This window comes from Ambystoma mexicanum, chromosome 3q, assembly GCF_040938575.1.
Source record: "Ambystoma mexicanum isolate Mex_15411 chromosome 3q, UKY_AmexF1_1, whole genome shotgun sequence".
Taxonomy (NCBI): Eukaryota; Metazoa; Chordata; class Amphibia; order Caudata; family Ambystomatidae; genus Ambystoma; species Ambystoma mexicanum.
This window is the reverse complement of record NC_090926.1, coordinates 589,355,156-589,378,010: the sequence shown is the minus strand read 5'-3', so window position 1 is coordinate 589,378,010 and position 22,855 is coordinate 589,355,156. Positions and strand designations below refer to the sequence as shown.

The following is a 22,855-nucleotide window of genomic DNA, read 5'->3' as shown; positions in this document are numbered from 1 at the left end:
GGGCAAGGATTTGAATATGCCTACAGCTTCATAAAGTCATAGGACCTCATTACACGGAATGCGGTAAGGGTTTACCGGTACCGGTAAGGGCACTGGTACCGGTAAACCCTTACCGCCTTACTAGGAGGTCCCTTTGCGGGCCCGACCTCAACGGCTGGTTTTACCACCCTTTAAGGAATGGGCCCGCAAAGGGACCTTCGTGCTAATTACGGTACCGCAATTTGCGGTACCGTAATTAGCTCCTTCCCCATTCCCATTGAGCCCTATGGAGGCAAAAATGGGAATGGGGAATTGCCTTGGTGAAGGGGGAATTACCACCCCCGCTCACCTTGGAGTAGGGCGGTAATTCTGCCATCCACCAAGGCGGACACGGTAAAATACCGGCGGCAACCGTGGCGCTAATAGCTCCATAGTTACCGCATACCGTGTAATGAGGCCCATAGTGTCTGTGTTGAACAAACTGGTATCTCTTTAACTTACTCAAATGGGCATAGTTTTCTAACGAGTCCCATAAAGCGACCCGTTTACCGAGCACATTCTGTGCTGCTTTCGAATAACTACCTCCTCTATGATTCCAACCTATCTCTGCTAGATATTTGATCATGGGCTCATATAGTAAGCTAATAGAGCGACTTTTGTCTAATTCCTGTTGGACAGCCATCAATAACGGATTAGTAGAACCGCTGATCGTCCTCAGGAAAAAAATCTGCTCCCTTTTTTAGGACAATCGCTTTTAAAGAGAGGAGTCTGAGTTCTAACCTTATAAGGGCCATTGGGACTCCAGGAGGTAAACCCAAGATCCGGCACCAAAATTTGCCTTTGATGACCTGGAGCCAAGCCTGATCCGATGTCCAAAGCACCTCTAGGCCATATGTAATCATTGGAGTGAACACTTGGATATATAAATGCCAAGTGGTCCACATTGTAAATCCCCCCTGTTTGTTAGAATATCTAGCCATCAAGGCAGATGCTTGGGCGGCTTTAGTAATACGTATTTGTCTTCACGCATTATAGTCACCGTGCAGTTCAAATAGCACGGTGTGTATGCAATGTTCGTATTATCCACCATGAGGTTAACCCGGCTGACTCTTTTGTAAGTGTATCTTATGACATTGGTTTTGTCAAGGTTGATAGTCAAACCATTGTTTTTGGCATAATCCCATAGTGCTGTGGCTGATCTTCTTAGTCCACTTATGGTATTATCCAGCAGAACCAGGTCATCAGCGTAGGCTAACATGGTTCAGGGGGAATCTCCAATTTTAGGGGGACAGTTATTAGCGGCCTCAATTACTACTGGTATGTCATGCACATATAGGTTATACACTAGTGGTGCAGTGACACACCCTTGTTTGACTCCCCTATTCTGGTAAACCATTTTAGATAGATGCCCTTCTTGATCTAATTTGAGCCTGACCGTAGTGTTATGGTGGAGGAGTCTTAGATAATATAGTAATCCCTTTGGGCACCCAATAGTTTCTAGTTTTAACCACAGCCTATCTCTAGGGATGGAGTCGAATGCCGCCTTAAAATCTATATACAATGCATAGAGTGGAGGCTGCTCCTTAGTGAGCGCTCTAGTGCGTAAGATGTCCATCACAGCAAGATTGTGAGTTGTGGAATATTCCCGCCTGAACCCACTCTGGAATTTACACAGAATGTTGGCATTGTCCACCCATTTCTGTATTTCACTCAACAATAGAGATGCAAATAACTTTCCTGTGGCATCTAACATAGACAATAGTCTATAGTTATTTGGGTCTAATCTATTTCCCTTTTTTAAAATAGGGATGAGTATCGCAGATTGCCAGGAATGGGGAATATTTCTGTGTGCCAGGATCTTATCAAACAGAATGGATAGTAGGCTAGCCCAAAATTCAGGATAGTTCTTGATAACAGCATTGGCCAGTCCGTTAGGACCAGGAGCTATTGAGGATTTTAGGTCTTTGATTTTGGCTAATATTGCCCCCCGTGAGACATCAAAAGGACGATATGGCAGGGCTTTGCTTAAAGGACTGCTCTCATCCAGCACTAATGCAGAGTTATGTTCATCCAGGTACTTTTCCCATACATCTCTGCTTATAGGATTAGCTAGTAAGCCTTTGCTTTTGCCCCTAGACTCACTTATGCGTGCCCAAATACTTTGCGGTTTTTAGAGCAAATAGTTTGAACTAATTGCTAATGAGCGCGACTGCTTACAGCCTTTTTAATGTTCTTGATGGTGGTCCTATATCTATTTTTTGTTTTCCTGACCAAAGCACTGTATTGTGGCATAGGAAGGTTCTTCACCTTAATTCTGCGAAGGTCAGCTCTTAGTCCCCTCTTGGCATCTCTAATCTCATTGTTAAATGGCTGCAGATTTTCTTTCACTCTTATCATTGGTCCTTTAGTAGATATAGCATGTTTAGCAGAAAAAGCCGAAACCCACTCCTCAATTGTATTAATGGACATGGCATAGAAATCACGTGGGCTAAGAGTGTCCTCATATAGTAAGGATTCAGTGGCCCGGCTAATGTTTTTATCTGACCAACCTATTGTGGTCCTAACCACTTTTACCTTGATTGTACCCATATTACTTTGTGCAAAAGTGCCCCACAAAATATTAAAGGTACATCGGAGGATTGCATGGTCACTCCAATTATTCTGAATCACTTCCATGTCAACAATTAGATGTAGCATTTTGGGGCACAAAAATATATAGTCCAATGTACTAAATGCGACACCATTAGACCATGTCTGTTTACCCGGAGAGTCACCGGGGGTACGGCCGTTGATCATTTCAAGTTCCCAACAATCAAATAGCCGTAACCATCCTTGCCCCGACACATCTTCTTTGGTGTGAATCATTGTACATTTGTCTTTCAACTTGGGGTTTGAAGAAGAAATTCCTGCACCTGTCATATGACAATTAAAGTCCCCCAACGCTACCACTGCTGAGTTCCCAGGTTTTGTCGACCAAGATGTCATTACCTCCTGCAATGCCTCTTGGATTAGTTCCCTTTTTACCACTCCAGGTGGGTTGTACACATTTACAAGGTGGAATCTTTCTGGTCTAAGCTCACGTCCAAGATCCACCTCCACTGCCATAATGTTATTCTCCTGATTGCAGTTAACTCGTCTGGAGGCCAATTAATTAGTAACCCCAACAAGTAAACCACCAGAGGGGCGACCTCTTTCTCCTCTTGTTGCATAGGCTTGATGCACCACAAAACCATCAAATACCAAGGGGTCAGTCGCCCAAGTTTCTTGCAAACAAAAGCAACTGTGTTTGGCCAAAACCTTGGTCGAGCCCTCCACGCTCAGCAAGTGGGAGAAGCCTCTGCAATTCCAGGTGAGGATGGTAAAATCTCAATTGTTGGCTACCACACCCGGGAGAGACTCCAACAACCATTTTAGAGTTTGCTGTAATTCAGCAATATCAAATTGTTTCCCTTCATTAGAAGAAGAGCATACTGGGCCCTTTAGTGATGTTATCGATTCCTCTGGTACTGCACTAGGGTCGACCTCATTCAGATCGACATCAATGTCGACGTCTACTAACCTCAGATCATCTTTGTATTTTCCGATGATCTTGGCTGTTGATGAAAATTTGCAATGTAAGGCAGAAACATGCGGTTAGGATCCTTCAGTGGCTCACAAATAAAAAATCGTCAGATGTAAGGACACGAAGTTGTGGAACCAAGTTAAACCTAACTAATAGTTCAGATCGAGCTAGCCATTTGTTTTGACCACTTTGGTATAAATTCTTTATCAGACACACACGATTGTCGGATGGCTCTTTACAGGCTTCAATCACTATTGGTGTTACCATCATCGGTTTACAGCCTGTACTTGACGATTTCACTGATGCAGCAGGTGATAGAGGCCCCCTTTCATCTTCACTGTGATCAGGAATATCCAATAATTTGTCATCTTTGACCAAGTCAGCCAACTTCTCTTGCTCCTTTAGCAGCCAGCTGGTTAAGCAGCCCTAAGATGGAGGGTTCTTTTTCCTTGCTTTAGCTGCTCTTTTCCTAGCTTTTTTGGAGCGCATAGCAGGGAGTAATAAATCTGCCTCCGACGGTGGCTGAGTGGTAGACTTGGTGTTCTTTAGTGCTTTCTTTGCCAGTCAGCGCTGCTTCCGAGAGAAGTATACTAGAGGACTTTGTTCGGGATCCGAAGAGTACTCATTATTTTGCTGATCGTTGTTATCCTCAGCAATTTGGATAGCTTCAGAGAGATTTTCATCAGCCTCTTCACGTTGGTTTCCCAACTGGTCCTGGGCCGGAGTGAAAGTAATGGTATTGGCCAAAATTCTTCCTGACATTTGCAGCAAGATCTTGAGGTAAATTGGATTGATGCCACTGAAGACTGTAATTCCGCAATCTCGTTTGCCATAGGTACAGGACAGTCTGACTCCTCTACTTCTTTCTCTGGTCCGTCTTCCATTGAGGTCAAGACCAGATTAGGAGAAGCTGATAGACGGCCGAAACTCCCCAACGGGTGCGGTAGATCTATCGCTCCACCGTAGGGGCTCTCGACCTGAGGCAGAGTACAGTTTTCTGCTGACAATGGTATTTGTGACAACATTCCCTTTTGGAAGTTTAACCATAACTCCAATAAGGAATTGTTGTCTATGTCATCGTAGTTGGTTGAGCTCATAAATCCGCTGGCACAGGGTCTTAGAGCAGCAATCTCTTCGATAATGGTAGAGTTAATATCCAAAGGAGAAATCAAAGGGTTCGGGGGAAGAACCCCGTAATCATTGCTTGATCCGCGGGAATGGGGTCCTTAGGTTTCTTTTTTGGCCTCAAATTAAATTCCAGTACTATCAAATTGTCTTTTCTTAGACAATCTCATTTACTGCTCCGATCAGGTTTTGATCTGACCGAACTCAATGTACGAGATAGTTTGATCAAGCAACGGCGGCAATCTTTGATTAGTCTCGGGAGGATAGCTCCGGGGCAACGTGCTCGCCTTGGAATGAAGACAACATGGAGCACCAAAGGTTCGATCCCCGGGTCCGTGCTTAGAAACCTCTGGGTATTACGCGCATTATAAATAACCTATCATATCATATCATTACGCCCAAAACTATCCAAACTGAAGAAAAAAGAGCAGTTGTTTTACAGGGCAGAAGAGCAAGGCTAGGACGAGATACATAGAGTGTCCAGCTGTGAGACCTTCTAGCCCGGCGTTTAAATGGGATGGCCCTCTGAGAGTAACATTTGAAAGTAGTAGGCGCTATGGAGAGCGAAAGATCACTCTCTTGCAAAGGGAGGAGAAACTGGAAGAGAGATACAATCAAAATGAAAAAGGAAATGCCCTCAACTCCAACTAACCACAAGCCTGTTGATTGAGCATAGGCTTCAGGAATACTAGAGGGTTTTCCCATTTGGCAAGGGACAAGGATATCATCACACGAGAAATGGACATCCTCTGTTGCGCCTTTATATGATGGTTATTGTTCATATATTAACCCGGCTAGGGTGGGACAAAAAGGTAGACCTTCAGCAGGTCTACTCACATTGGTAAAGAATGGAAGGGCCCATTGTGTTCTTCACTCCACGTGCCCAAGCAGATTTGTCCAAGCTTCTTGTGTGAGAATGAAGATTGCCCATGCTTACAGCGCAGGGTAGTCTTGATTGTATTAAAGACACAGAGGCAAGCATTATGCTTTACTTTCTTTATTGCTGCAACATCAACACTTTAAAACTTTGAACATTTAAACTGGGTACTTTCTGTTTTACTCGCTAAATCCGAAGGAAAAAGTACATCCAACGGTTTAAAAAGTTCAAGGCAAATATTTTTCTCTCACTGGCACTACAAGCCCAATGAGCCTCTAGTCCCTGGTAGTCCTGAGGCTCCTCTCTTCCACCTGTCAGGTGCTTTGGTATAAGAGGCCCCTTACTCTTTCTTTTTGCTGCATCCAGATAAGTGACTTCACATATCTCATAAAATTGGTCATATGTGTTTAGAGCAGTGTTTTCATGTGTCATTTTCACATATTGTTTTCATATTTAATTTTCATATAACAGCAATAACGCAGTACGTTGAAAGCTACGACGCGCTTGTGGTGTCATAAAAGTGTATATGGGTCGGGAGCTGACGTGCGCGCGCAAACATTTTCTTTCTAAGTGATTTGTAAATATAGCAGAATTGTCTGGTAGTCAGGGCCGGAGCCACTGCGGGCGCGCTAGCAATAGGCAGCCGGCCCCGCTCCAAACGTCTCCCTCACATCCCGGCCTGCTATCGTGCTGGCGAACATATCGGGCATTAGCACCCAGGGAAGCGTGAAGTTCTTTAGACTTCCGAGCATCCCCGGACTTCCCTAATGGCCACGCAATAAGGCACTTTATCCCCCTTCACACGGATCGCAGCGAGGCAACAATTACAGGCATTAGAGGATATCTGAAAGGAAAAGAAAAAAAAGAAAAGAAAGATTCTTTACAATTATAGCTAACAGACTTAGCGAGTAAAACAGAAAATACCCAGTTTAAATGTTCGAAGTTTTAAAGTGCTGATGTTGCAGCAATAAAGAAAGCAAAGCATAATGCTTGCCTCCTGTCTTGACATAGAATGGAAGGGTCACCTCCACACAGCCACACTTGTCTTCTTTTGATAAACATCTATTGGAACCTGAAGGGGATTGAGTCGAATATCGTAGCAAGTTATCCGTACAGGTGGTGAGGTTAATGTGCCTTGCCTTGCCCAAGGAGGAGCGAGGTTAGAGCAAACAGTGGGAGATAAGGGAACAATAAAAAAGAGGGTGGTGGGTTGGTTGGAGTTTATGGAATCCTGTGGCTTATACTTGGTTAAGGGCTTGGATGAAGATGGGATCTATCCGGCAACTACTTGGTCCAATGGGGTATTTTCCTCTACATTGGATTATGTGTTTGTTTGCTCCAATCTTAGCAAGCAAGTTATTTCACTAAGAAAATATAAGAAAAAATGTAACAATCACTCTTTACTAAATCTATTGGTACAACAAATAGAGCCCCCATACGGAAAGAGTTCTGGAACATCCCTCTGGCGGTCTCGAACTGAGGTAAAAGGTTGAAACTAAGGAGAGAGGATATCAGAACCCTGCAATCCAGTTTAGAAAAGCATGGGGGGAAAGAAGGGAGTGAATTACGTGAATCTGTTAAATGAATTCAGAATAACCAACTACCCCAAATAGTAGGGGAAAGCAACATGTACATATCTATGATGTTGCAATGGCAAGAGAGAAGAGTATGTTAAGAAGAGACTTAGGAGCTCTGAAATGATTGAAGGGGAAGCACCTTATTGCTTATTACTTTTTACATAATGGTATATTACAGAGGTTTCTACTTGGTAGCAACCTCTGTAATAAGGTATAATAATAATAATACCTTATTACAGAGGTTGCTACCAAGTTTGGTAATTTTAGGAGCTTCCTCCAGAAGTTTCCTTCCAGAGCCGCCCACACCTTGTAGGACGTAAAGAGAAAACCTTCAGCTCCAAAAATCAAAGAAGGGGAAACCTTGGCCTCGAAGAAAGTAACAACTGGTTCCAGAGAGAATTTAGCAAATGGCTTGTGTATTAACATGGCTTGAGATATTGTGGCATTCTTTTTTTTTAAGGCCAAACACATAGGGCCATCATGATTCCTATTATTCACCAGAGCACCCAAATAGGTCAGTGACTGAGTTTCAAATAGAGGAGCTCCTTCTAGAAACCATTTACATTCCGAGAAGCCCCCCTTACTACCACTCCCAAATGTCAAGATTTTAGTTTCTAGGCCATATATCATTATACGCGAAAACTGCTTGGAAGGCGCTATCGCTATATCGTAAATGCCTATTGGTCTCCTCAGCACTTCCCTTTGAAATACTAGCCCAGTTGTCGGGTGGGATGGAGCCAGGCATACTGGCTCAGTAGAAAGACAATTGCAAAGCCCTGTCGGACTTGGGCATAGAACTACTACTGACTGACCCTGGCAAAGTTAAAGGAAAAATCTGAGCCCAGGTTTGGACACAAACCCTAGACGGTAAAAACTCCTGTAGGTGCAATTGGGCTTTGAGTAATGAAACCAAGGCATTTGGCAAAAGGCCCCAATATCTTAAACTCTTCCCGTCCCTGTGGTATAGAAGTCAGCATGAGATTGAGATTCAACCTACTTCCCACCAATGAAGTTCAGAAGCGATATGGCAGATCTAACGTAGACGTTTGTAGATTTGCCTAGTAGTGGAAGGACAGGTGGAGACATTGTGGCATATTCTAGTGGCTTGCAGGGGTCTGACTGAGCTAACCATGTTTATGGGAAGAGTGTTTAAAATCAAAGCACTGCGAAGAAGGGGAACGCTTCTGAACACGTCTCTTGCGGGGAGACGATTTTGGTTTCATTTTTGCATTAATAGTTTCTGAAAGAAGTACTCCAGATGTAAAAACTGTTGGACCTACAGCTGAGTGTGTGGGATGATTTGTGTAGTTTTGTTTTACTTTTAATGCTATGATATGAGTTTCAAATCCGCATCAATGCCAGCACTCGTGAATGGCAAATGTCTATACAAGTTGTTGTGGTTTACAACGCTTGTTTTTCTCGTATTTGAGTACCTAATCGGAGTTTTAGTTCCATTAAACGGTGCGACGAAAGTGCGGGGCTCATCAACTGAGTAGATGGGTCTCAGAACGCGTATATTTAATGACATACATTTGTCGGGTTTAACGAGACTTCCGTCACATTTGACATGGGCGGTTGCCTGTTAGCGGCAGTACGCATGTCACCTGTTTCAATGGGAGTGTCTTTAGGTGAACGGAAAGCGCCCTTCACGCTTCAAGCACAAATTGAGCCATCTCTGCGGCAGTTGGTCGGTCTAGCCGTCAAAAGGCGTGTCTTTTCTGCTAGCAGTTTAGGTTCTGTGACTGACTGCCAAGAACTGGAAAGTTCCGGGCATAATCACTCTGTCTTCCGGTTCCGGTTTTGCGCACGCAGCTTCTCTGCACACCCGTGATGTGTGAGCACACGAGTTGCAGACAGTCCAACTGAGTCCCCGGCGCCCCACTGAGTTCTTGTCCCTCTATAGTAGTTACGCACCCACTCACCCCCTCAGTCCGGCACGCGCAGACCACCATGGATGCCCGGAAGCTGAGCGAGCTGCGCGCCTTCGTCACTCTCTGTCAACGGGACCCGGATGTGTTGAGGAGGCCCGAGTTGGTCTTCTTCAAGGAGTGGATAGAGGGGTGAGGGGCGACCGTTAAACAAAATAAATGGAGTGGGGCTTTAATAAACCGACCTTGTTTTGGGGGGTTTGATGGAATGGTGAATGGGGGATAGTGCGTATTCTTACGTGATTGTGTGTACTGGCTGCTTCGAGTCTGAGAGACCCTAAGGAGTGATGTATTGGGGGTAATCGAGGTACGGGTTTAGTTTGACTGGTAGTATATAAGGGATCGGAACAACTTGCATTTTCTCGGAATAGATGCATTGAGCAGAGGTAATACATTAAGTTTAGATTTTTACATGACAAGTTTTTTCCACGTAAACGTAAATTGGCAGTACGTATTCAATCGCATTGTGTACATTAACACTTGCGTTAAGAGGCATGGCATTAACGAACTCAATCCGGCAAATGAAATTGCACCTTCACGTAGCTATTTAAAAAGCTGTTAGTACCCGATGCAGTGGCACGTTTTAAGGCTCGAGGGGTGTGGCGGCCCAGTTGGCATAAGAACTTGTGACTGCATGTCCTATGAACACGTTTATATGTCTGCAGCAAGGGTTTAACTCGAGGGATTTATATGAAAGCTCGCTTCTTTTGTTAAAGAATCGTGGTGCGAGTGAGATTTTGTATCTCTTGATGAAGTAATTGGTTAGGATTAGCGACGGGGTTAAGAGGACATATGCACACAGGGCTGGCCTTAACTCTGGCAGCGCCTGAGTATAACAAAATTTGACATGTGCCCTTGGTCAAGGCGGGGTGTTGGAGGTGTGTGCCAAATTTGGGTTGACTGCTAATTAGATTGCCGCGCCAAACCAGCATAGCCATTCAAAGGCGGCCTCCTATGGCGTAGCAACGGCGCCCTATTGAAATGAAAAGCGCCCTCTCCTGTGCTGGAGCACCTGGTACCAGCACGAGAGCGGGCACATTTCATTTCAATAGGGCGCCAGCTTGGGCATCCCTTGAAAGCCCCACACCCCAGCTGATGTGGCAGGGGTTTGATGTGGTGCCCTGGGCGACCGCCTGGTCCTTCCACGCCCACAGCCGCCCTGTACATAACTAAGCGTGTACACCTGCCAGAACAGGGTGCAGATCTTAGCCAGCCTCTAGCTAATTTGTATAGGGTGTGTTTTGAGGGGAGTTCTTGATGAAGTGGATAATAATTACAATTGGGAGGGTGAGGGTTGCCCAGTGTCCCATATTGTTTATGTAAGCACTTGCATTGATGACTACTCAGCTGCATATAAAGGAAGTATATGGATGGTAACTAAAAACAAATCTCTATTCTGATTTTTGTTATGGCTATATACAATCCTGCGGTCAAGTCAACACACTGTAGGGGGTAGGTTGAATGGAGAAACAAGAAATCGGTAGTGATTTCTGGCCGTTCCCTCGTGAGTGGCTTTTCAAGTGCATTTAATGTAGTCCTTCTCAGGTATAGGGGAGTGAAAACTTAGGAGGGAAGCCACCACAATAATGTAATTCAGTACCACCCTCGGTCACCTTTTTAAAAATCGTTTTGTCAGGATCAGGTTTGCACATAAAACCAAGAACATGAAACTTGTTTATTTTATAGTGTTTATAGGTTGCAGTATATTACATTTTATGTTTGTATGATGCCATTTGGCCTGGGAAGTTAACAGTGGCTCCTAGTAACTTGTTTTCAAGCTAACCAGGTTCTCCTAAGCTAGAAACAGAATTTAAATAGCTCCCACCAATTTCGTGCCGTACAGTTGTGATGAAATATGGGGATTTTTGGACATTATATCGCTTATGACCAAGCTGTACAGCGATCTGAAGACATCCTGTGCCAGGAGGATAGCTCAGGGGCAATGCTTTTGTCTTGGAAGCAAGATAACGCAGAGCAACACAGGATTGAATCCCGGTCCCACGTGAGACTGGTCTACGGTATTGTTAGTGTTCTGAAAGATTAATACATACTGCATGTTCTAGCAACTTTCCTCCTGTTAAAACGGGTCCCAACTTTGCGAAACGCATCTCCTGTCCTTGCGTTATGTAGGACTTTTACAGAACGGTTCTGTGTAATGTTCTTGACTCTGCAGTGTCTTTAAAAGCAAATTCCATTAATCAACCTCACCATCCTTTCCACAGACGTAAGGTCTGGTGAAAACCCTGGCAGGGTCACGGTACGCCACCTTTCAGACCAGCCCAGGCGCTGCAAGTTTACTGTGTTGGTAGTGTGCATAGTATAACATACATTCATACTACTTATCAACTTCTGATGATGCACTCCGGAACATCTAGCCGGTAACAAAACCTTGTTGTAAGGTGTATTAATGTTATGTCTGAATCCACTCTGCTCATTTAAGCTACTTGCGCACGCCTGAAAACTTTTTACACTGAAAGTGGCTGCATCCTTTTCCAGGGACAAGTCGTGTACCGTGCTAAATTGTACTTGTTCCAAGGGATTTGGTTTCATAACTCGCTTCCAAATTAGTTCACCATAGTTAGTCTTGTCTTCTTCCACTATGTGTACATCTGTTGCTCTCCCACCTACCAGGAAACAATTCTTGTTCATTTGAGGCCATCCTATTTCTATCACGTGCCAGGGTTCTTAAACTGTTCTATTTCCAGTTCACTTCTTTTGTTGTTCACCAACTGTTTTTCTGCTTTCTTTGCAGTATGGGAGCCTCTTTGCCACCGGCATCTGAGAAAACCTCACCTACTCATAGCCCCACCCATGCATCAAAGGTAAGCTTTCAGGCCATTTAATGAAGTCCCTACCATTTTCCTCTTAAACCCCTTCCCCGTAACTTGGGATGAAATGAGTAGAACGATGCATTTTCATATATTTACTTATAAATGGATGAGAATAGCATTACTAAAAGGTGCGTTTCAGTGATGTTTTTAATGGGTTTGTTGCCGCAAAAGCTTAATCTAACCCGATAATGTGAAAAGTTAATCGGACTCGTCTTCTCAATTTGGTGATGGTTAAGCAAAACGGTTTTAGTCTGCTTGTAAGTCTGCAGTTCCCTGCTGACTAGCCCACACCACCCACCAGACCATTCATTTTAATAGTGTACCAGCCGCCATATGACCATCAAATATTCCAGAACCTTTTATGCCATGCCTTCCGGCACAATATTTCTCCCTCTGAGCAATGAAACCTATTTCTGGTGTGTAGTCCATTCTCGATGTAGAGCCGTAATGAAGGCACGCTCACACCAGAAACAATACCATCTGCTAGGGATAAATGCCCAGGACACCAACCAGTATTAATATCTACAGAATACAAATGCATCACCAACTCTGCTGCCGCTGAAAGGTCTGCCAAATTGGGGATGTGCAGCAGGTTAAAAGAATGCCTGACGTATGTCATTGCATACAGTGAAAACCCACGAGGCTGGTTGAGGCAACCCTATACATGGGTGGCCCACTCCATAGGGGATGCCAGGTCATTGGTCCCACCCTTCAATGTCTAGCACTGTCCACGTGAGTGCTGCTGAGCTAGTCATCCGCAGGAAAAAAGGGGCCTAGCAAGCAATTGGTTAATTTGAAAACATTGCTACTCTTATCACTGTAGTGGAGCACCGGGCAGGCGCAGAGATGGACACAGGGCGATCTAAGTCATCCCATTTCGCACACTTCACTCACTCCCAGGTGCACCAGCGGCCTCCCCCCCCCCCCCCCCCGCTTTGAACTATTTCATCCCCCGGTACCTCACAGCACAAATCACGTGACCCATTTGTGTACGACAGCCTTGCTTTCTGATTTTTTTTTTTCCGATCAATGGAGGGTCTAGCAGCTTTATGGTCAGTGGTCTGGGCCTGGCTGGCACCATGTAATGTGGGGGTCTTGGATCAAAGCGCCGGAGGGCTGCAACTCTGATGTTGGTGCTGAGAACACATGCTATCTTTATCGTGGGGTGGTAACTGCCAATTGGCGCTGTTCCCTTCTCGTGGCCTTGGAGAGCACATACTTTCTGGACACGAAGGCCTACTGCCTCTCAGACAGTGGCAGGCTTGTCTGGGATTTGGCCTTTGATCACTGTAACCAAAAGTAGGCTCAGGAGTACGTAGACACCTTGCCTGTAAAGCAAGTTTATTGTACAAATGGCCGGGAGGGGTTGGATGACATCAAATGGCCGGGAGGGGTTGGATGACATCAAAGAGTCAAACTAACCTTTCTCCCTGAACCATACAAAGAACATGCATTTTATACAGTTTGCAACAGTTAAGACACTCCCAAAGACTGTCTACCCTCCACACGCGATTGGTTAAACCTATACAAGGTAACCATATTCCCTTTAGTTCCCACACTTCTTATTGGATACATTCATCTAAGCACCATCCACTAACTTATAATTGCATGTTTCATATTTACACTACAGCCCTCTCTGGGGCCTTTCCATATTTGGTCATAGTCCATCTCCTAGTTACAGTTTACACAACTTACAATTTCAATCACAGGTTCCATCCTTTACCCCTACTTGTGACGCACACGGCAATTTTATGGAAATTCCATTGATGAAAAAGAGGAGTGAACACATTTCATTTTGATCTATTGTTGCTGGTTTTATCGCTCAAATGTGTTGGTATCCTTAACTGTGGGGCCCTTATTAACCACCCCAACACTTGTAACTTGCCCTCGCTCATGGTGGGGTTTTTATCTGTATTGGTAATGCAGATCTAACACCAACATGATTGGTGCTTTTCACCGCACTTTGGCCTACGTTACAAAATGTCTGCCAATAACTAAGACTGTGTTTACACTCGCCTCTACTATATAACTCCTAATGTATGCACTGCACGATCATACTCTCCTGTGGACCCTCTTCTCCCTCGATGTGCAGTTTACAGTTTTTCTAATTCAGAATCTCTTGGGGTGGGGGGAGGGGGGAGTTCCGAAGACCCTCTCTTCTTCCCAACATTCCTTGCTTTTGTTTATTCCATATTAACAAACTCTCCCTCATTGTTACCCATATTTATCTCCCTAACACCGGTCCTCGTCCAAACTCTTTGCCTTCTACCTCTAAACAAGGTGGAGATTCCTCCTTAGGAACCCAAGCTTTACAGACCATTGCTCAAACTTGCCTCAGATCGGGCATACTCCTCGGGTACAAGATATATCTATCCACCCCCAGCTAAATCAACCCAATGTTATGTATAGTTCTCAGGGTCTGGTGGGGGTGTAGTGATAGTGCTACAGGGCTGCAAACTGTGATCAATGTGGACCATGCAGGGTTTGTTTGGGTTATCTGTCTGGGTACTGTGGTACCGTGAGGTGCATTGGATACCCCAACTGAGACCATCATCTTAGCGTTATTAGGTACTGCTTTGGCACAACACCTGAGGCCCAACTGGCAGGTGCAGAAGATGACCAGCACAATCACGGGTACCAACATCTTTACTATTGCCACCATCCAGGATGTGGCCCTAGAAAAAACGGTCAAACCAGTCCACACTTTATTCCGGCTTCTTTCTTCATGCACACTCCCAGGGTGTGCAGAGCTCCTATTTGTGTGAGAGAGAGAGTGCTTTGCATGAATGTGCAACAGGAGTGTCCCTATTTTTTTGCACACCTCCTTCCATTGCTGGGAGGAGGTAAAAAACGTAGCACTTCTGCATCAGTCGCAACTCTACTTTAATGGCGTTGAGCCCTTGTTCCGTGTCATTTGCCAGCCGTATCAATTCCCAGCCGACAATCTGCGTCATTTGGTGTTAGCAACTGCTTGGACCCCAGACATTAACGACGGGGTGGTGAATGTTTCTGCGCTGTTGCAACAGTCTGTACTCAAAAGGTATTTCATTGACAAGTTTGGATGAGTCGTGGGACAGATAGTTTGATCTTTTCTTTCTTTTCGTTCTCGGGGAGGAAGTGGAATTCTGTGGCCTGCAGCAGGTTTCTGGTTGGTCCTTCTCAATTGGGAGCTGCCATTGGTGCTGGCCAGCCTGTTCTTCGGGTATTATAAGCAGCGCAGGGTGCAAGGTAGCTAGCGAACAGTAGCCCCTCCATGTTGGTTGGAGGTGCACGTTTGCCTGCTGACCACACACCCAATAATAGTCCATTACTGCGGCAGTGCCTTTCTTGAGATTTTGGATGAGCAAGGTCTTATTGCAATGTTCATTGGCCCCTACAGAAACTGTTCCTTCATTGTAAAAGCAAAGTCCATATGTTCCTTTCCTGTGCACTTTAACAGGTTTCTCCATTGCCTCTATCCATGTCAGTTTTGCAATATGACCAGTCCAGAATGGTGCACATGCTGTATTCACTTGGGCCAGGACCTTGTCTTCAAATCCTTTCAATCCTCCCTTCATGCAACTCGGCATTATTTCTTGTCACCTATTCACCACATATTTGAGTCCTTGTACCACCAAATGCAGCCTCTGCAGACACTAGATACTTTTAGGATTGTTGCACTTCAGTTGATCTGGATCCAATACTTCGAGCCTTACACTATGTGCCTGGAAAGTACCTCGTATCCTACACAGCGTTAGATGTGTAAGGCATCAAACCTCTATATTGGGTACTTCTGTAGTACACATAACTCCCCTGCATTTTCTCTCACCCCCACAGAGCTCATGTCCGTATGCCAACTATTGGACAATTCTGGGTAGCGCACATCTTCTTTAGCATCTAAGCCGTAATGCGGACAGAGCTGAATGCTGCTTTAGAGCTGTGTATTAGGGAAAGCAGAGACATAGTTTAATTATGTTTATGTTGGATACATTATGACAGTGCTGTTTCGATAGGCCCCCCCTTTATGTGAGCCCCTGTATAAAATCAGCTCCTAAATATATCCCACATGAATATGAAACTATAGACACACTAACGTTCTTTTTTTAAATTTTATACAATGAGTAGTTATTTTTATACAATGAGTAGTTTGAGAGCGCTGGTGCCATTTTCTGCTGTCTGAAAAGCAATTGTATTAAAAGAAAACTGAGAGGGAGAAAGAGCGGGGAAGAGAAATAAGGATAGAAAGACCAGCAGAGCCTTGGAGGGTGTGGCAGTACTGGCACAAAATGGCCAAAAAGGAGGTGGGTAAGTGTTCCAGTAAACAATTGTTCAGGGCCGCAGGGTACAGAAAGTCATTAAGGTGTGCTTTGAGGGGTTGGGGGGGTGGTGCTTTCCAGACATCCGATGGGTGGAACCAGTAGCGGAGCTCCTTCCCCTTTACAGCAAGGGGTGTAGACGAGACGACCCGATATGGCCAGTTACACCCTCGGTTGCTCCACCTGCAGACCAAGTGCTGCACGTAGATCGGGTCGCCTGGTAGTAACGGTTGACTGGGTGGGGAATCCAATGGTGCGGCGCCTAGTATTTCCTCTGATCGGGGGTGGTGCAATCTGTGGAGACAAGTTTAATGGCCTGTCAAGTAGCTGTGAAATTCCACAGATGCTCCTTTGGGCCCATTCACCAGGGCCTTCGGCCATGCCCGTTGTATATTTGAAAACAGTAACTGACCACTAGCCATGCCCAAATATTTTTGTCCCCCTTATTTTCCTTTTTTGGTAATTTTTTTTGTTTTGTTGCCTTTTTCCCCCATAACGGTTGCTATGATAACAAAGTACTACAAATAGCCACCGTTATCTGTAGCTGTCGGATAACCGAGGCGATCGGTGAGAAACGGCAAGGAAATAACATTCCCCCACCCTCGTCACTCACCAGGTGCCTTGTTGCCCCCACTCACATAAACATCTGTTTCCCTCCCTCTGCCATGCCCCGCCCCCGAACCCCACACTCATGCCTTTTTGTTTTCGGGTAGCCATGGGTATAATGGGTATAACTGCGGTCATCTCTTGCATTGCAATCAAAAAAGATGGCAGCTTTTTAATTTCTGAAAAACCTCTGCTGCAAAGCACCATGGGCGATGACTAGATCTCCCCCCCCCCCCCCTTCTCCCAAACAACCTATCTCCCCAGCACCCCATGGAAATAGTCAGCACTTCGTGCCCATGTTTTCTATCTGGTCCAATTCCGTCCAGCGGATTTCACTGTGCTCTCTTGCGAGAAATTTGGCATTTTTTTTGTCTATGGAGAGTAAAAGTATTCTCCCTGGTCTTAAATGTAAGTAATGAAGATGCAGGAACCGCTCCAGACCAGGTAATGTAGAAAAGGAATGCTTCTTTATTCTGTCTTAGTTACAGATGTAGGAGAGGGTAACCAGCATCCTTCTGGTTAATCTGTCTGTGTCCCAACGGTCACTCCAGGAACCCCCACTCGCACTCCTTTCCAGTTGCATCAATACATTCCATGGAGTCTCTCTGCACATAAACATATGTACACAGATACTACACATCCTACTTCCTAAACAACAATATAGAACCCTACCATAGGCCTTAATAACTATGCCTACATGATTCTCGACAAATGCAACTGTCTGAACATTTTGCTATAACACCTTCTGTCCTGACTCTCACACATGACCTCAGGCCTGCCACGCCTGAGCACAACCGCTCACATGAGAGCATAAACATTACCAAACCTACTTAGCCTTCCAAGAAGGTTAGTGCCTTCTATTAGGATCTAGCACATCCTGACCTCAGTCTGTCGCACTCGAGCACAATGCTTGCTCTTATCCCTAAAAAAAAAAAAAAAATACTCCACTTTCTGTATTCTGTCCAAACTCACACCCTCACCTAAATACAAAGAAAACCATATACATGAACACCCTAATAACCATCTCCCCTAAAGCGAACACAGAAAAGTGGGAAAAGATACTAACATGACAGAGATCCCACAAAAACTTCAACACAAAGAAATGTTGCATGAAGTAACAGACGAGCACAAGAAGAAAAGGTTAGCTACTCCTCGAGCCCCTGTGTGAATTGTCACCTTTTAGGTTTAAAGTTTCTTTACTTCTCGTCTTATTCTTGTCAACACTTTTTAGACCGTACTGTACACCCCATGTGTATATAAAATGTTACTCACCAAAACTGACATTTATACCACAGAGAATAAAGATTTTCCAGAATAACTTCCCTAGAAAATCTTAATTCTATTAAAGACATGGAGGCGAGCATTGTGCTTCTTTATTTATTTCCCATGGAAAGAACTCAGCAGCAAGTTCTGATACACCCAAAGACCAGATAGCAACATCCATAGCTGACCAGGGTACAGAAAAAACATACACGAATAACATACAATCTTAATAAACATGATAAAACTACAGTCCATAGTGAAAAGTCTTGATCTACATACTGTTTTTGATGGTTTGTTTCATGTCTTTGTAACTTTTTGCTTCTTCTTTACTATGTATTCTTGTATTGTAAAGCGCTTTGGCGTAAAGTACTATATAAACCTTACAAATACGAAAAGTCACTTAAAACAGGGAAAACTCAATTTCCCAGCAAGCTAGGTCCAAGGTCATGCAAAGGTCACTAACCCTGTGACTCCAATCCTCCAATAGCAGTAGGTAGCCCCTTCCAAAGAGGGACCAATAGCATATTTCCTCCTCCTTTCGAGGTTGCGTCAAACCAAAAAGAGCATCAAACTGTAGCCGCTGGAAGTGGACGTTTTTGCAGAAATCCAGAGCACGTCAGGTTGGCTTGTCCGAAGTCACTAAGAAGAAAACGAGAAATATCAATGGTTACTTGATGTATATATCAACCGTATTCGATATACAAGGGCGGGAGAGAAAACGGCATTCCATTAATGAACTCTTACATGGCATGTAATAATTCATAAGCTTGATGTGCGCCCTGTATTTCTCTAGTCGGCGGGATAATGCTCTCCTCTGTGTCTTTAATAGAATTAAGACTTTCTAGGGAAGTTATTCTGGAAAATATTTATTCTATGTCAAGACCAGAGGCTCACATTATGCTCGTTTAAAGCTTACTTACCACCATGGATGCAGGTTGCTCTACCGGCTTCAGGTAGAATTGTTTAAGGATGGACTTGCCTGCCCAATCGGCCATTTTCATGATGTCTTCTAAGCGAACTCCAACCTGAAAGGCTTTGGAGGCCATAGTCCTTTCACGGAGTGAGCGCCAAAAAGTTTTGGATCTATTCCTGCCTGGGAGAGTGTCCAGCGCGCCAGTGTTGGAGCGGAAACCTCTTTATGTGGCTTACGGAGCGCTATCAGAAGTTGCCTTCTAGGAGAGGCTCTATTACTCCTCCATAAACCTTCAAGCATCTGACAAGGCAGAGCTTGGGCTGTTCCGTAAAGGCAGGATGTAATTAGTTTCGAATTGCATTTGGTCTTTCTGGATATGAAATACTACACCGTCGGGCGAAAAGGACCTGCCTGCTAGATCGAGCGCTCTTGACATCTGAGACTCTTCTACAGGAGACTAGGCATAAAAGCGTAGTGAGCTTACCAGACAGGGCAGTGCGAGAACTCCTCGTTGGGCCAAGAGAGAAAAAGAACTCTGTTAACGTCCCATAGAGTGTTGTACCGGGACAGAGGCGGTACCGAGAGTCGGATGCCTTTTAAGCATCCTGCACACTAGGTGATGTTCCTGTTGCTAGCCCTTCCACGAGATTGTGGTGGCTGAAATTGCAGAGCGGTAGGCGTTAACTGTCCTGTAGGAGAGGCCCTGCTCTATTAATGAAGCCAGAAAGTTAAAAATCTCCTGTAGTTGCTGAAACCGGATAGAGTTCTTGGCCCAAACACCAGCACGCCCAGGCGCTCCAAGAGTTAGAATAACTCTGGTAGGTGGCGGGGGCCCAGCTTTCCCCAATGAGGCTGACTGCCTTGCGAGAAATGCCTGGGACCCTCCATCTTGACCTGAAATCCTCCCAAGCTGCAAGAGGTAAGGACTTGCTGAGGAGAAGGGGGTGGTGTGGGCCCCCTGGACCTGTTAGAAGATCTGGAGACTGGGGTAGAAGGATTGGAAAATCCAAAGAAAGTTCCAGAAGAACTGGATACCAGGTCTGAGATGTCTAGACTGGAGCTAGGACGACTAGCTCTGCCTGTTCCTGACGGGCCTTCGCCAGGTTCCTCGCTATCATGTTGAAGGGGAAAGGCGTAAAGAATTCTGCCCGTCCAGCGCTGGAGGAATGCATCTGTCGCTGCGGCTGCTGGGTCCGGTCTCCAGTTGTAAAACTCTGGCAGCTGTGCGTTGAGGCGGGAGGCAAAGATCCTTAGTCATGGGGCCCCACACTCGTTGGAGCCGGTAGAAAATGTCTGTTGAGCCTCCAATCGCTGTAGTCGGAGTGGCGGGAGTGCTAGTCCGCGACTACGTTTCTGAGACCAGGAAGGAACTACGCCGTGACAGAAATGCAGTGTTTCAGGCAGAAATAACAAAAAGCTGTGGCTAGTTGTCTTGACTTGGTGCCACCCAGATTGATGTATCTTACTGCAGAAATGTTGTCAATTTTCAGTAAGATTCAGCAATTCACTCTGCCTCTGGCGAAAGATCGCATGGCAAAGCAGCCTGCTAGAAGCTCCAGGCAATTTATGTGCATATCCAGTTCGTGTGAGGACCAGGTTCCCCCTGTGGCTACGACGCCACATCTCGCTCCACAGCCTGAGTGGCTGGCATCCAGCTCTATTATGATATCCAGGGCAGATCCGAAAATTGCCCTGCCGTTCCAGGCTTCCATATGAGTGAGCCACCAGATGAGCTCCGTCCTTGCCTGTGGCGATAGTTAGACGTTGAGAATAGGAAAGGCTGCATCTCAGATGACTGCCTTTCAGTCTTTGCAATTCTCGATAGTGTAGGGGACCCGGAAATATTGCCTGTATGGAAGAGGACAATAGGCCTATTACCCTCGCTAACTCCCTGCAGGAGCCTGTGAATTTCCCGTGGCGTGTATCTTAGCGATAGGTAGGCTGAGTTGGGAGGTTTGTGTCCACAATAAATCCCAGGAATTCTATACTCCTGGAAGGGCAAAGAACGGATTTCTCCCAATTGATGAGGAAACTGAGGTTGTGTAAACGATTTATGGCGAGACGGGCTTGCTGTTGAATCAAAGCCTGGGATTGAGTCATGAAAATGATGTTGTCTAGATAAATAAATAAAGTCTGACACCTTTTCCTCTGAGATGAGCCACGACTGGCTGCAGGAGTTTGGTAAATGCCCAGGGGGCCGAGGCTCGTACACTCTAATCCTGCTCCCTCCAAGTAAATCTGAGGAAGTTTGCGTGTGCTTGATGAATAGGAACTGCCAGATAGGCATCCTTGAGATCTAGGAGAATCAGCCAATCGCTTGGTCTCAGGAGGTCTCTGAGCATGTGTATCCCTTCCATCTTGAAGTGGCGGTATACTGTGAAATCGTTTAACGCCTTGAGATTTATTACAGGGCGCACTTTTTGTTTTCTGCGAACCAGAAATATAGGGCTGAAAAACCCACCAGACTCGAGCATTTGGCATATGGCCCTTTTCTGGTGAAGCTGAAGTACTTTGCTGTCTAGCGCTACTGCGTCCTCTTTGGACATGACTATCTGCGCGGGGCAATAAGCTTGAAAAGGCTGAGCGACTCTAGGTGCAAACCTTGTGCTGCGCTTCAAATCCATGCATCCCTTGATAAGGCTTCCCAGGCTTGCGCAAAGAAAGCTATTTCCCCCCCCCCATAGGGGAGACTGCGGCGCTGCCGCTGGTATGCTTGCACTGACCTTTAGGCTGTTGGGCAGGATATCTGGTTGCTCTCCTCCAGCTGTGTCCTCTTCCTTGTCCCCTGGAGGGGAAGAAAGTCTCTGAACGCTTTTGCCAGGAGTTGTTCTCTTCCATATTGACGTCTCCTGTCGAATGAGTATTGGCCAGAGGAGCGACCTCTACCTAGTCCGGCCCGGTACATTTTTTGGATGCAAATGCCTTTTTAATGGAGGCTTGTGCCTTGTCCAGGGCAGTGAAAGTACCAACAAATTTCGACTTTTCTTTGACGAAGGGATCGCCAAATAGGAGCCCTTGAGCCGCCGGTCTCGACTTAGAATCTGGCAGTTCCCCTAGTTTTGGGTCAATTTTCAGCAGAATGCTCATTTTGCGTTCCGTAGAAATGTAACAGTTGGCATTTCCTAGCATGCAAAGCACCCTCTGGGACCATACTGCCAGAATGATGGGATCAATGGGATTGCCCCTGTCAATGGCCTTTTCTGCCAGATCCATAATTTTAGATAGGGGTCCAGTGATGTCAAGTACCTTGTCTAGACAAGAATGCCAGGCTCGGTCAAGGCCCTTATTAGGATCCTTAATGTTCTTCCCCAGAAAGGTGATCATTTTGGTATCTAATTCAGGGGTCAAGACCACCTTGTTGGGAATCTTTGGCCGGGGGCACTCAGAGCGGAGCTTTGCTCTGACCTTCTAATCCAGTGGCTGACAATGGACTTTGATTAGCACGTTTTGGTTTTTCATATAGTATAACGTGGAGTGAAATATTGTACGTCAGTCAGCGCACTTTCCATGCAGACTCTGGTTTTTTTTCTATCATTTTCATTAACGTAAACATTTTAACCTCCATATACTGCTCACGCATGTAACTCTTGTGCCATTCACAGAAATAATTAGTCTATTCACGTACATATCGCTACCATGAACTACGCTTGCAACATTATAAGACCTCGCAATGTGTGCAACTCACAACATAATGTCATCATTAATTGCCTGCCCTTGGCGCGTGATAAACTACCTCGGAACCATCCTGTAATCTCTTAATATCGTCTGCTGCCATTCTAAAATAAAGCCAAGTTACACAATTGAATGGACATAAAGTTAAATATAACGGTGAAAACCAAAATATTTAATCAAATGTCAGAATTTTTAGGCACTTGACCCAGTACAAACTCCCAACATCT

General features: G+C 45.2%; 1 protein-coding gene across 2 annotated transcripts in view; it reads left to right on the top strand.

The window, feature by feature from the left end:
• Positions 1 to 8,768: 8,768 nt before the first annotated feature.
• The window catches only part of ST13 (ST13 Hsp70 interacting protein), a 196,357-nt gene continuing 182,270 nt past the window's right edge, over positions 8,769 to 22,855 (top strand). The window contains exons 1-2 of one of the 2 annotated variants that reach the window (XM_069654418.1): positions 8,769 to 9,180; positions 11,801 to 11,870. In XM_069654418.1, coding sequence (XP_069510519.1) covers positions 9,071 to 9,180; positions 11,801 to 11,870 — 180 coding nt within the window. In that variant the 5' untranslated portion in view covers positions 8,769 to 9,070. The remainder of the gene's footprint in view (positions 9,181 to 11,800; positions 11,871 to 22,855) is intronic. The other variant, XM_069654419.1, reaches the window with a different exon arrangement.